The sequence below is a fragment of the Pygocentrus nattereri genome, chromosome 13 (assembly GCF_015220715.1).
Source record: "Pygocentrus nattereri isolate fPygNat1 chromosome 13, fPygNat1.pri, whole genome shotgun sequence".
In the NCBI taxonomy this organism is placed as follows: domain Eukaryota; kingdom Metazoa; phylum Chordata; class Actinopteri; order Characiformes; family Serrasalmidae; genus Pygocentrus; species Pygocentrus nattereri.
This window is the reverse complement of record NC_051223.1, coordinates 18,040,960-18,055,618: the sequence shown is the minus strand read 5'-3', so window position 1 is coordinate 18,055,618 and position 14,659 is coordinate 18,040,960. Positions and strand designations below refer to the sequence as shown.

General features: G+C 37.4%; 1 protein-coding gene across 5 annotated transcripts in view; it reads right to left on the bottom strand.

Moving 5' to 3' along the window:
- The window catches only part of abcc3 (ATP-binding cassette, sub-family C (CFTR/MRP), member 3), a 63,060-nt gene that overhangs the window by 1,037 nt on the left and 47,364 nt on the right, over positions 1-14,659 (bottom strand). The window contains exons 23-30 of one of the 5 annotated variants that reach the window (XM_017723671.2): positions 12,755-13,068; positions 7,907-8,106; positions 7,535-7,661; positions 6,354-6,455; positions 5,534-5,680; positions 4,236-4,394; positions 1,696-1,862; positions 1,398-1,592 (exon numbers count right to left, since the gene is read on the bottom strand). In XM_017723671.2, the coding sequence (XP_017579160.1) occupies positions 1,398-1,592; positions 1,696-1,862; positions 4,236-4,394; positions 5,534-5,680; positions 6,354-6,455; positions 7,535-7,661; positions 7,907-8,106; positions 12,755-13,068 (1,411 nt within the window). Of the gene's footprint in view, positions 1-1,397; positions 1,593-1,695; positions 1,863-4,235; positions 4,395-5,533; positions 5,681-6,353; positions 6,456-7,534; positions 7,662-7,769; positions 8,107-12,754; positions 13,069-14,659 lie in introns of those variants that run through there. The other 4 variants (XM_017723672.2, XM_037543963.1, XM_037543965.1 and 1 more) reach the window with 4 other exon arrangements.

The following is a 14,659-nucleotide window of genomic DNA, read 5'->3' as shown; positions in this document are numbered from 1 at the left end:
TGAAGCAGATAGAACGTCTCAAGCAGCATTCAGTATGCCTTTACATACTAAAGAGATTCAAAAACAGATGCAAAAGTCTTTGAAATCTACCAGTCTGGAAAAGATTATTGCTCAGTCTCCAGAACTCCAGCAAACCACAGTGAGAGCAATCATCCACAATAGAGAAAACTTGGAACAGTGGTGAACTTTCTCAGGAGTGGCTGGCCTATCAAAATTTTACCAAGAACCCAGATGAACATCTAAAGAATTGCAGACTTCACTTGGTTAGTTATGATCAATTTTCATGATTCCACAAAAAGAAACTGGGCAAATATGGCATCCATCTGCAAGGTGCAAACAACTGCTGAGCAAAAAAACACCAAGGCACGTCTCTGATGACTGACGAGTCAAAAGTGGAACTATTGGAAGACATGGGTCTCGTTACATCTGGTGTAAAGATAAGACCACTTTCTATCATAAGAACATCATAACAAAAGTCAAACATGGTGGTGGTAGTGAGATAGTCTGGGGCTGCTTTGCTTCTGCAGGACCTGGATGACTTGTTATAATTGATAGAACCATGAATTCTATGGGAGGCAAATCCTGCCATTACTTTTTCCATACATCTGTGCAAATATCCTGCCAAAATTGAAAATGAAGTGAAATGCCTTCATTTCCAATTTCATTTTTCACATGAGCACAAGCCGTTTGTGACAAAAATAAAAATAAATTGAAAACAGCTCTTTGTCATTTCATTTTAGTCGTTATTCTGTTTTTTCACGGCCAAATCTAAAATGAAAACGCTAACAGACAAAAGAAAACACAAACTTCACTTTGGCTTTGACTTTTCTTCATAAATGAAAGATTAAGTGACCCTTATTAGTCCCACAATGGGGAAATTTCACCTCCGCATTTAACCCAAATACACACTAGTGAGCACACACACACACACACACACACACACACACACACACACACACACACACACACACACACACACACACACACACACATTAGGGGGCAGTGAGCACACTAGCTCAGAGCAGCGGGCAGCCCTATCTGCAGTGGCCGTGGAGCAGTTGGGGAGTAGTTATGGTTCTAAAGTCTGACTAACTGAACAACATTCAAAGCCAATGCAAAATACAATATACACATATATGACCACACATTAATAGAATTTTGTTACAATGCATTAGGCAATAAAACCATTAAATACCATGCTGCTGTTACCAAACTACATTGCTTGGTGGAAGAACTGTTTATTATGCATATTGTAATTATTAAATTATTTTTCACAAAAGATGTATTTTATCATATTGTATGTTGCTTAACAACACCACTTAACCCCTTTAATCATTTTAACACTCTGTTTTTCACTGTTTATACTTTCATTATTATAAATGGTAATCTTTCTGCACCTTGTGTAGTCCATGATGGTGTTGAGTCGGTGAGCTATGGTGAAGATTGTGCAGTCCTCAAACTGTGTGCGGATGGTTGACTGGATGAGATCATCCGTCTCCAGGTCGATAGCTGCTGTGGCTTCATCGAGGATCAGAATTCTGGTCTTCCTCAACAAGGCTCGCGCTAAACAGACGAGCTGTCTCTGCCCCACACTGTACAGACACATAAAACAATGAGCTAAAGTACTAAAGTACTAAAACAGAAAAACGAATTGAAAATTGTACACTGGAGATGCGATGCATAGTTTTTGTTCACCTTAAATTTTCTCCTCCTTCCGAGCATTCCAAGTCGAGTTTAGCTGGCTGGTTGCTGACAAACTTATGTAGGTGAGATAATGTCAGAGCATTCCAAAGGTCATCGTCACTGTATTTCTCAAAGGGGTCAAGGTTCATCCGCAAAGACCCTGAGAACAGAACCGGTTCCTATAAAAAGCAGATATTACAGATCACATTTACATTATATATGTACAATGCCAATAAACACAGTAAGCAGTAAGGACAGATGTATAGCTTTAGACTCTCCACTCTGCTACAAACATGACACAGTCTAGGCAAACGCACTTACACACAGAGGAATGTGCACACAAGCACAGATATACAATGTACATCAGCAAAAGTGTATTATGTGTGTGAGAAACCCTATTTGGAGTACAGCAAAAGGCTTGTCCTTGTTTATACTGACCTCCAGACAGTAATTTTAAAAGGCACTCCTATACCACATAACTCTGCCCCTAGCTCCATCGGCTTGGTAAAGAAAACATGGTAGAATCCGGTTAGTGGCCTGTGCTGGCAAGTTTTAGTACTGTGGTAAAAAACACACTCTACTGCAAAAAAACGCACCTACTGGATAGGTATGTAAACACGATATAAAGAGTTGAACTACTGAAGTAATGCTGTGGATTAACAATCTTCATAGAGATTTATGCAATCCTAGTCAACTGCATCAAGCTTCTACACAGATAACAATTTTAACCAGACAAAGCTGAATTTGATGTTTTATTCAAACATTTTGTTCTACCTTAAATGATGCTATAGATGTAATATTTGCCTGGCAGTTCACTGAAAAACTTGTGGGAACTCATTACAAAGAAAAACAGAATATCAAATAAGATCTTGACTATCCTTGCAGTTCCACATTGAAGCATGATTAGATGAAAAGTCTCTGAATATGTGAAAGTGTGACAATGTACAGTCACTGGGGTAATTCCATTCTGAGCTACTAGATTAGCCCAGTCGCAGTGTTCACCTCAAGTTTACTGTTTGCAGAGGGACAAGAATAAATATTTAGTGGGTTTGTGTTTGAGGCATGTTTGGCAAGTCTGTGCTTATCAAATGTGGAATTTGATTTATGGAGATGTTCACAGATGTGTTTATAACTGCTGATGTGTTTATAACTGTTTCTTTTTCCATTCATGGAAGGGTTTTTTCCACTAGATTTGGTCTGGAAGCATACATTTCTAAATCTTCATGCTCCTGTTCACAGTTATTAACATCTTGCGAAATTGTGAAAAGAACCACACTCAATGTGCTTTCAATTTCCTTTCAAGCAGCATTAGCATAGAGCCATACTGTCACCATATATATCCAAATAATGAAGAAAGGCAGTACCCATAATAAACAGCCTACCTTATCACTTGAAAAAAGTGAAGTCATGGCAATGTCTAGTAATGCTAGCAAACTCGATGCTGGTTACTGTCAATTCCACAGGTGTGCTTCAGGTTGATGGTCGGGAATAGGTATAGTGCCAAAGAGTAACAAAAATAGACCAAACTTTGTTGTAGTTTATCTATTTGACTGCTAGAGTAACTGTGTATCTTCAGTTTTGCACCTTTAAACCTTCACTTTATTTCTTAAAATGATCTTGAACTCTTTACAGTGAAAAATCACTGACTGAATCTGTGACAAACTGAAGTTGCTTTGAGATGATTTTGCAATAACCCTAAAAACATTTTCTGCTCACCAAAACCAACATTCGACGTAACAGACAAATACATGAAAAAAGCTATTTTGGTTTACGACTGCATATAAAATATTTTCTGTGTCCCTGAAACATACTTTGGAAAGGTTTCATTGTGTGCATCTTTATGCTGTTCCTTCACAGCTCTGTTCATTTTTCATTAAATTAAATGCAGTTATTTTCCATTGTCATCCTTCAACTTTCTAGGAAGTTTACAAGAAATATACAGAACATAAGCAAAAACGCTATTCACTCACTGGGAAATGTATTAAGAAAATGTCATATTATACCATACTTATAATACACAGCCCAGCTACAGTTGTTCACAGCACAATGAAACTTTTGTAGCTTGTCCATTCACATCCCTTGTTTTGCTAATGATTTCAATGCTGAGATCAGCTATGAGGGGCAAATGAGGCTAAATCACATTTCCTCAATGTTAGAAGTGAATTAGCAAAAAAAAAATGTGTTCAAGTGAATTAGGGTCAAGAACAGGAATTTTTGGAGAAAACAAAAGACGAACAAAAAATGTTAACAATCTGGATGCGAGCTCACAACAAATTAACCACAGTTGTGTTTGGAATCAAGCAAGCTAATTAGCCACTGAAGAACAAGCTGTTTCATGCTGTTTTGTGGGCATAAAGGTGCTTTGGCCTCCTTTACTCCTTAAAATAAAAACACTTACTACCATGAAATACTTTATGGCACTGAATGTGAATTCTCATTTTTTGCTTACACAGTAAACCCCATGAGGAAAAATATGAATATGCTGAGATGTGCTTAAATTAAAACAGATTGCATAGCAAAGGCAAAAATGAGAAAGGGAAAGCACTGCAGACCTGGGGGATGATGGTGAGTTTGGATCTCAGGTCGTGAAGGCCGATCTCTTTGATTTTCACTCCGTCGATGGTGATCTCCCCTCCTGCAGCCTCCAGCAGACGAAACAGGCAAAGGGTCATGGAGGACTTTCCCGCTCCGGTTCTGCCCACGATGCCAATCTGCAAACAAACACAGTTTACTTTGTGATTATGAGTGGGAGGAATGTCAATATAAAAGTGAATATCAGTATCAGTAAAATTGTCTCCTAATTTAAATTTTAGCTGCACTGGCATTTGACCCAGCACAAGTGTTGGCTGAAGGTGGAATAAACAGCAGCATTCTAAACTAGCAGAAAACAACATGTGCATGAACACAAGTTATTATTAGTATTAGTAGTATGGGGCAGCCGTGGGCTGGAGGTTAGGGAACCGGCCCAGTGACTGGAATGTTGGATAGGGCTGCCCACCGCTCTGGGCAAGTGTGCTCACTGCCCCCTAGTGTTTGTGTGTGTGCTCACTAGTGTGTATGTGGTGTTTCACTTCATGAATTGGTTAAATGCAGAGGTGAAATTTCCCTGTTTGTGGGATTAAAAAGTGTTAATTAATTAGTAGCAACAGTAATAGAACTAGCAGAAATGAAACACAATTTTATAATACCATAATATAGTGTTGTAGCCAAGATCGAGACTGTGTAGCAGTCAAGTCTGACGGAGACCAGATTAAAAATGTTTTCAGAATATGAATGTAAAAAGGAGAAAAAAAAAGAAATTTATTTCTAGTTCGTTGTTCATTCATAATTATTCATTATACACAATATATTTTTATATTATACTGCATTATATATTTTGTAAATAAATACATATGTAAATGATAATTAATATATAGGCTATATTATTATGGTTGTTGTTGTTTTGTTGTTATCATTATTATTTTAATCCAACTTTGCATTGCAATTTTTGGAAGTAAATGATGGTGGCTATTCTTCAAAAAAGTTTCAGTTACCTCAGACGGAGGCAGTTTCAGTTACCTAGCCTAAAACTAAGACAAGACTGAGTCCAAATGATGTCAAAAACGAGACGGGACATGATCGAGACTAGACTTGAGTACTACAGCACTACCATAAGACCTCCATTTAATCATGGCCAATTCCCACTTGCTAGCTGGGTCTCCATCTATCATACGATGTTATTAATATAGGAGGTTGAAAGGTAGTGTAAGCTTCTTTCTCCAGCCAACGTTTGTTTTTAAAGTCAGGAGTATGTCAGAAACCATACATTATAACTGCAATGGCTCAGATCTTTGCTGATGGTCCTCCTTACCTTCTCTCCCCCTTTGACTTTGAGGGAAATGTTTCTCAGCACAAGGTCCAGTCCCGCTCGATACCTCACACTGTAGTCCACAAACTCCACATTCCCCTCTGAAGGCCAATCACCAGGAGGCTTCTTATCTTCCACTTCCCATGGTGCCTGCACACATGCATTAGGAATATCTTAGACCAGTGTAGCATTAGAGACCACCATAACACCAAAAACTATAAAAAGACTAATTTTATTTACTACTAATTAATGCCAAGCTATGTGGAGCAAATATATTCAGACTGAGTCCATACTACATGATTTATTTTGTGTTCCTAGTCCCTTTTAATACATCTATACTAACACAAAAACTGGGTGTACTTATGTTTTTTAATATCTAAAAACATGAAAAAGAGCCTGTATATTAAGCGTGTTCAACTTGCTAGAAGTCTAGATAAAAGAAACAGTATTACACCTGTTTCTGTAATTTGGAGTGTTTATTGCTGCAAACATGCAATTCAGTTGAAGGGCCAAGCTGAAAACTGACTCTTCTGAGTGTGATACATTTGTGACTGATGATAAACTCGGTCGCACATCTAAGCTGTGTGTATTGATTCAAGTGTACAGTTCTTTTTTAGGTTTGTACATGAATCTGAAACAACAAATTTCATATAAAATTTATTTCAATGTTTTAACCACAAGGCCCAAGCCCCAATCACAAAATTGCTTCATGTAAAAACTGCAATGAAACTACTCATTTCATTTGTAGGATGAAAACATTGATACTAATTTGTCTGTGTCTGGTAACTATTTCTATTGATCTACACTGGTTCATCTGCTGTACCTCAGGTGGCGTCTCTGAATACTCCTTCACTCTCTCTACAGCCACAATGTTGCTCTCAAGGTCAGAGGTCATTCTCACCATCCAGTTCAGGGACATGGTGACCTGCCCAACAAGGAAAGGGTGAGTCAGCGGTTATGCTTTCATCCTGTGTCATTTGAAAACAGATCTTAGTGAATTCATTTTTCAGCACATGCAGAACAAAAGAGCATAAGCTGTAACACAGAATAAATTGTGTGAAATGGATGGATGGATGGATGGATGGACTGCTTCAACTCACATATTAACATTTTAGTAACTCAAATTGTTATTAAGTCAGAAAAGTCTAGCTGACATACAATTCACCTTCATTTTCAGATGTCATCACAACTAGAACTGTGACAAAGGTATTTAAACAATGTGGTAAATTTTACTAGCAAGGGCCTAATAAAGTGGCCGGTGAGCGTACATATATAATTTAAACTGCTCAGCTACACTGTACTATACATATAACATTTAGGATTGCCAGAAAAAAACTGCCTGCTCATGTAAAGAGGGTGTCTGCAGCTATTATGGCTGCCTATTAAGGTTTTAATTTAATGATTGTATTTTTTTTGTTCAGTTTTCTTAAATATTTACATGTGACATTGTTTATCTGAGTAATCTTTAATATGGCAAATTATTGCAAACTGACATCATCTGCATAAAAACATTTTGAAAAGTGGCTCAAAACATATTGAGCACTTTGTTAATAACACCTCCTTGTATCTGCACTCATTCTTCATTTTATGAGCTCCATTTATCTACTTAACTGTACTCCATCTGTTTCTCTGTATAGTCTGTTAGCCCCCTTTCACCCTATTCTTCAATGGTCAGGACCCCCATAAGACCTCCACAGAGCAGGTATTATTTGGGTGGTGGATCATTCTCAGAACTGCAGTGACGTTGACACAGTGCTAGTGTGTTTGGTTTTATGAGTGGACCAGACATGGCAGTGCTGCTGAAGCTCAGTGAGTGTATATTTAGTGAGTGTGTGTGTATATTATATACACACACACACACACACACACACACACACATATATATATATATATATATATATATATATATATATATAAAGAATGTATGTGTGTGTGTGTGTGTGTATAATAAAGATTGCGTTAATATTTGTTTTTGTTTTTTTTTTTAATTCAAATGTTACGTACCTGCAGGGCATAAGACACGGAAAGCCCCACCAGACTTGGGTTCAGGGACTCTTTCCCGATCACAGCGAACAGAGCAGCAAACAGAACAATACAATTTCCAATAAACTCAATCCGGACCCCCAACCACCTGCATTCAGCAAAACACAACACTGTCACAGCTCCAAATAACACAACAGCTTTCATCAGTTTTACGCCTTCATATCAGTATTGGACTAAACAAAGACCATTTGTGGTCTTGATTAAGACCTTACTGCAGTGTCTTTTTTTTTTTTTTTTTGCGCATGAAATACAAGTAAAGAGAACATGTGGAGAGTCTGAGGCCTAACATCTGCAGACAATCATGCATCCAAGAGGGAGTGAGGCCAGACCTACCTGTTGGAAACAATACCAGGGTAGTAACTCTTTTGGTTTTCATCCACTTTCATATCACTCATGAGTACAAAGGCACTGTTGCGCCCGTAAGCGCGGATCACACTAGTGCCCGTGATGCTCTCCGAAAAATGAGAGTATATGGGGGACCTACTGACCGACTCCAGTCTCTTTAGCTGCCGTGAAGTGGCTACATAAAATCTCTACAGAGGAAATCAGGGGGAGAAAGACAAACACGCCATTAAACTGCTATGACTAAAACAGTGCAGAAAATACATATACATAACACAGTACAGCCTGGTGAAGACTCTAAAACCACTGGCAGATTAAATCAGATGTCATTATCCATCACTCAAATAATCTAAATCAAATTCAATTCTTTGGATTTTTTGGGGGTTTCTTAGTAAAAAAAGTGAAATGAATAATATCTGTGATATCTTTAACAAATTTAGTGAGCTGCCCTGAGTTATATGATGATGGCCTCCAAACAGATGCACTCTTAAAAACAAAGGTTCCTGTATGGTTTTTGGCTTGGATGGCTGTAGGAAAAACCTTTAATTGGTTAAGAACCATTACATTATGTGGAAGTTCTTTAAACTTTAAAAAGTACACACAAAAGTAACACGGACTGATTACTGAGTGGGCTAGAGGGGCCAGCATCCAGAGGTCTCTGGCTGTCGGGGAATTTGGGGGACCTCAGACTACAGAATGGCTCAGGAAGGTGTACAAATTACTGTACAGAAAAACGAATGAAGAAACGTTGTCTGTCCTCGATACACCCACTGATCCGCTGTCCTTTTTCTAAGTCGGGTTTGGGGGTGTTGTTTTTGGGATTGCAATGGAATATTTTAAATGATTTTGCAAAATTTTGTTTGCCTTTGGATAAAACAGACACAACAGGCCATTACGTAGCAATGAGGTTTTTGTTTATTTTCTGTTTTTTTTTTGTTGTTTTTTTCAGCGGTGTGCAAAATGCTCATAAATATGAGAGCTGCTGTTTAATCTCACTTTTCATAACTTTTTAAAATTGTTTTTAATATTTCTGTATATGTAGGTATATTTAAAGATCTCCAAAAAGGATTGTGCCTAGAGGCCGTACAACACTAAGATCCGTCCCTTATTTTTAAGAGTGTAATTAATCCCATAGTGGGTGATGTGGTTTTGTTCCTAACTGAGGAATATTTGGTGGAAACAATTTCAAAGGTTTTGAAAAAGTTCATGTAGCCTTCACATTACAATTCAGGCAACTATGATTTTCTCCTGTTTCAGTTAGCTGAACTGAATGAATTGAGGCCACATGTTGTTGCTATCAACATAATTTTGAAAAAGATATCATTTTTGGCTATTAATGGTGAGACAAAAACTACAAAAAAATCTTACATAATCAGAATAATATGCTAATAATCTTTATATCATTCATTGTTGTTATCTGGCAATGGTTTCTAGAGTTTTCACCATTTTGAGCTTCAGACATTACGTACATACATACATATATGAAACGTTGCATGACATGCCTAAATCATCAGAATTAGACATATGAGAGAAAAAGATCTGATTTGCTTGTGATTTACATAAAGCAGGAACATCATCTATGAATGTAATCAAACACTATCATAATGTTGTAGTGTCTAAGGTTTGGCTTTGTACATTTCTTAACATTTCATATTAATGATTAATTAAATAAATTTCTCAGTATCATCATACATAATTATATAAACATGGTAAATGTTAGAACATCTCAATGTTTTGTGAACATGCAACCCCTGAAATCCACTTGAAGATGGTTCATTAACCTCAAAAAGAAAAAGAAAAAAACAAGAGAGAGGCTGGAGGGTTTTAACGCCATGCAAAGCTGAAGCCAAATCACAAGCAATATGTGAAAATGAAAGGAAGCTGGAAAAAGCTTTGTCAGTGTAGTGTGAGATTGTCGGTTATAGAACCTTGGTACTTCAACACAGAGGAACATATGGAAAATGCATATACGGAAAAATCACAGGTTGTTTAACTAGATTGGAATTTTCTGAAATACTTGTCCAGAGGATAATGACAGTCTACAAACAGGAGCTCCACACCCCATCATATAGCAAAGATGGTCATTTTAGCTTAGGTTTAGTACTGCTATGCTTTAACTGCTTGGTAAGTGCTTGGATCCAAATCAGTAAAGCAGAGCTCAACATAAAAATGTTAGGCTTTAAATCATGAGTCTTAAGCTGATGTAGTTCTGATGCAAGAAACTGAAAATGGTTAAAACTTATTCATTTCGCTCACGAATAGCCCTCAAGCCCAGAGTGCTGCTGTTTAGCTACAGGCTAAATGATAGGTAGAAGGAAGAGTCCACTTGAACTACTGTATGTTATCCGAGATATTAGTACAGCTAAAGCGCAGTGTTAAGAGTGGAACACTGTACAATGCTAGTGATAAATAAAAGAGAAATCAGACCGATGAAATTAACCGAAACATGAAGACATGGAAAAACAAAAACTTATCAAAGCAGAAAACACACACAACAAATGACTTCTTGTCTACTTCTACAGATCATAAACCCACTGCAAACTAGAGCTACAAACAGCTGTTCTTTATGCACTTTATCCATTTGTGGTATCAACTACAAAATCTGAGATGAATTTGAAGCGCAGATTCTTAGGGCCAGATGTACGTATGTGAAAAGACACGGTGCACAAGGTTCCCGTATGCATATGAAAGGAATGATTCTGTTCATTAAGTCTGTATTTGATCATTTAAACTGCGCATAAAAGAGGCTTGTACCAGTGACAGTTAAAAAACCTTTGATTATTGTAATTCCACTCCAGCATGGCAAAAAATGGTATTGTGTGAAGTGAAATTGTCTTAAATCTAGCCAATATACATCTAACATTTCCAATATTAAGATGATTGTAGGAATATTATAAGATTATTTTCTTATTTCTGAAGTTTTTCTTGTTGCAAATCTCATCAAATAAATGCATCTCACTGTATTGAAACATAATTTTGCATGTTTCGGGCATATTTTGTTTAAAAGAACTTAAAACAAGTAAAACCCTGAGAAATATTAGATATATTGACTAGATTTAAGACAAATTTACTTGAAAAGGTAACATTTTTTGTAGTGAGCTAAAAAGGAAAAAAGTCACAGGTGTACTTGGACAAACTATCTGAGTTATTGTGTTGGTAAAAAACATAAGCTGCTATGTTGCTCTGTGTAGCCACTATGACTGATGCCATTGTTAAAGGAACTATATTAATAATGTGCTTTTGAGACAGTGACACAAAGTTATGTCTTCTTTCAAGATGTAAAGAAGTGTCATGTGACACTGGCCACCGTACCATCAGCAGCACCTCTACACCCATTTTTATGCAATCCACTAGTGCAGATTGGGTGTACAGGGGGTTATCCTTTGCACTTTTTTTTAAATTATGCAATTTAAATTATGCAATTAAAAAATTATAATATTAGAGGACTACAGAAAAGTTCATAGCAGAGTTGCAAGAAAGCTCTCCATTTTTATTCAGTATACAGCTGAACATTTCAGTTTGAAACTTTAATTAAAACAAAAAAAAAAAGGTTTCATTTCTAGACAGTAATGACGGACCTTCCCTGGTATTGTCTCTTCAACACTTCTTCCCTGTTCTATGATTGCTTGCTGATTTATGCCACAACAGATATTAAAAGTCTGTCCTGTTCCCTCCTGTTTGGGGTATTTTCTTGGATGAAATATTTATAACAATTTGCACATCAGAGTAAAAAGTTTTGTAGACCAATGTAAAGAAAAAAGCCTTTGGTATAGGCAACACAACTGAATCTCAATATTGAACATATATTATTAATAATATGTTTGAATTATTTTGTCATTATAAAGCATGAGCTATCAATAGGATAAGTGTTAGGCATATTTTGTTTAGACAGTTGCTGTATGCTTTAGTGCTTTGGCCTCCTAACATTCTTATTTGCCTCTCTGGAGTGGAGTGTACTTGTGAGTGCAACATATCAAAACTGAAACCATTGCAATGTTAAACGATGTGTAGTTGGAGGATAAAAATAGTGATGGTGACTAAAAAAATCTAAATGAATGTCTTCTTACTACGAACCGGTGAAACTTTTTTATAGTGAATTATAGAATTTGGTTAAAAATTTAATTGGAAAAAAAAAGGCAAATTATGGGTAGACAAGAATGTCACGCAAAACTGAAAACAGTACAATAATGGCAGCTACAAAACTACTGTGAGAAATAACACAGGCCACTTGTGTGCAGCTAACACCTATTATTCTAAATTTTAAAATGGTTATATTTGCTTTCCAGACACATTTCCCCCTTAAAACGATAAGAAGAAAAAAGGCGAAATCTATTAACTGGGAAAACAATATCACACAGAGCATTATCAGTTCTAATTCTGATTTCATTTTCATTTCGAGCATCTCGTCTTGGGCTGAGCCCCGAGTCGCTGTGCAGTCCAGGCACACAGGTGCATTACGTACCTGCTTTTTCAAGTATAATGTGTACTAATTGCATCTGAAACCTGGTGCAAAAGTACATCTGGCCCTCAGGCTCTATTTAATCTCAGGAGTAACGATTTTAGGACTCAGTAATCCTTTACTCGAAACTGCTGAGTTTTAATCTGAATAAAGAACAGTTGTTAGCATTAAAAAAGTACAGAGAGTCGAGTCTCATCTACGAGACAGAGGACACCATAAGAGCACTAAAAACTAAACAACCAAACCATGGTGTAAACTACAACACTACGACAGTGGCAATGCAGCTAAAGACAAAATATCGAGAAAGAAAAAAAAAACAAAACAATATTACACACGTTAGCATGCTGTATTAATGAGTTAGCAGACTTGTTCCTATTTACCTGGACCCACCAATAGAACATCATTAACGGCACTATGACTATGAGGAACATAGGGGTGAGGGCAGAGCATACGAGCAGCACATTGACTGTGTACCAGAAAGTGCGCATCCAGATATCAATATTTTCTGGAATGAGAGTGTCTATTGTGTCCACATCTTTGCTGAAGCGGTTCAACACGCGTCCTGAGGGGGTGGCCTCGAAAAAGGCCTGCGGTGCCCTCAGAACAGCGTGGAGCACGTTGAGGTGGGTGGTGTGGGCAGCCTTCAGCATACTGTAAGCCCGGCACAGAAAACAGTTGGCCAGAATCAGCAAACCTGTGAGGGGAGGGGCAGCACAAGCGAAAGACAACGAGGAAGAGGTGCGTTAATACTTGCACTCACACACTATCTTGCTCTCACGACTGGAAGCACTAATAAACATGAGCAGACACTGAGGAACTGTCCCCAGCACATACAAGTTGTTACATTCTTTTACGACAAGCAACAGCTCTGGCTCTGTTTAGGTAAGCACTCTGCTCACGGTCTCTGAAGAGTTTAAAACAAACACATACAGCCTAATACTGAAGGTCAGAATACTTTTGGATTTGCAAAAAGTCTGCAAAAGAAAAAAAGTCATTTGTAAATACTGAAGATGTCTTCCTGAGTCCATCACCCAAAACAAACAGCAAACTATCAGTGCTAATGTTCTAATATTGCTGGGTAAGATCAAAGATCCATCATCTGCAATGAAATTTGCCACTACATTTACAGATTTGTGTAAATGTTACAGACCACCCTTCATTTATGTAATTTCCAGTAAAAAGTGAACATTACGTACAAGCATGATTAAAAGAAAATGGGACTCCTAACAACCGGTCAAGACCTGGCAGACCACCAGAAAAACAGTACTTCGTCTTTCAGAGAGGAAAAAATCCAGGTCCAATTTTGCTTCAGATGTAAAAAAAAAGCTTTGGATCTGAAAGGATGTGTAGCTGTCAAGAAGCCATTACTGAGAAAACGGACTAGACAAAATGAAGGAAGTTTGCAAACCAAACAAAGAAGCTGCTGGTGTTCTCAGAACAATTTGAGGACCAGAGAACCTCAGAACCAGACCTCAGCATCACTGAATGTTTTTGAGATTATTTGGATTGTAGAAGCAGAAAATGTAACCAACTACTAAGACCTGGGGGGGTTATGCTATGCTATATTATGCTATACATATGCTATGCTATGATATATTATATTTATTTGTTAAGTTGTTGACATGCCTGTGTAATTTTCTGTTAGATATATATTTCCTGTTCTTTTGTGGTGTAGAAATATAAACATTTTGTTTTTAATAGCTGTTTTAACTGGAAATTTAATAAACAAATGTTGGTATTGTATTTATTGAAAATGACCAGAAAGAGAATGACTTTTATCTACCAGCCAAAAGAGCTAGACAACCTAACAATGAAATTACAAAGTGCTTCCATCTATTAATGTCATGTATCTAGCATATCATGTAATATCATATTATGACCACCAGGGGTCAGTGAGATACCAGATATCTGCAGCGTCTTACTCACGAGGCTGGAGCTGCAATCAAGCATTAAAACCAATGTATGACTGTACAAGTGTATTTGTGTGTGTTTGTGTTAATGTGTATGTCTGTGACTGTGTGTATGTGAGAGAGATTGTGAAAGCAAACAGGCGGAGCAGGAAGTGGGCGGGGAGGTTGCTGGTGGAGAGAAAGAGAGGAAATGAATACTTGGTTAGGCAGGGGAGAGAAAAAACTGCACGAGACAGAGAGAGAGAGAGAGAGAGAGAGGGAACCGAGCAGGAGAACAGAAACTCTCAGCCTTGCTGCAGCCTGAAGCACAAAAGCTTCAACCTCGAAAAGGGGGGAAAAAATGCCATTATTATTCAAAATTCTCTACTGTTTTAA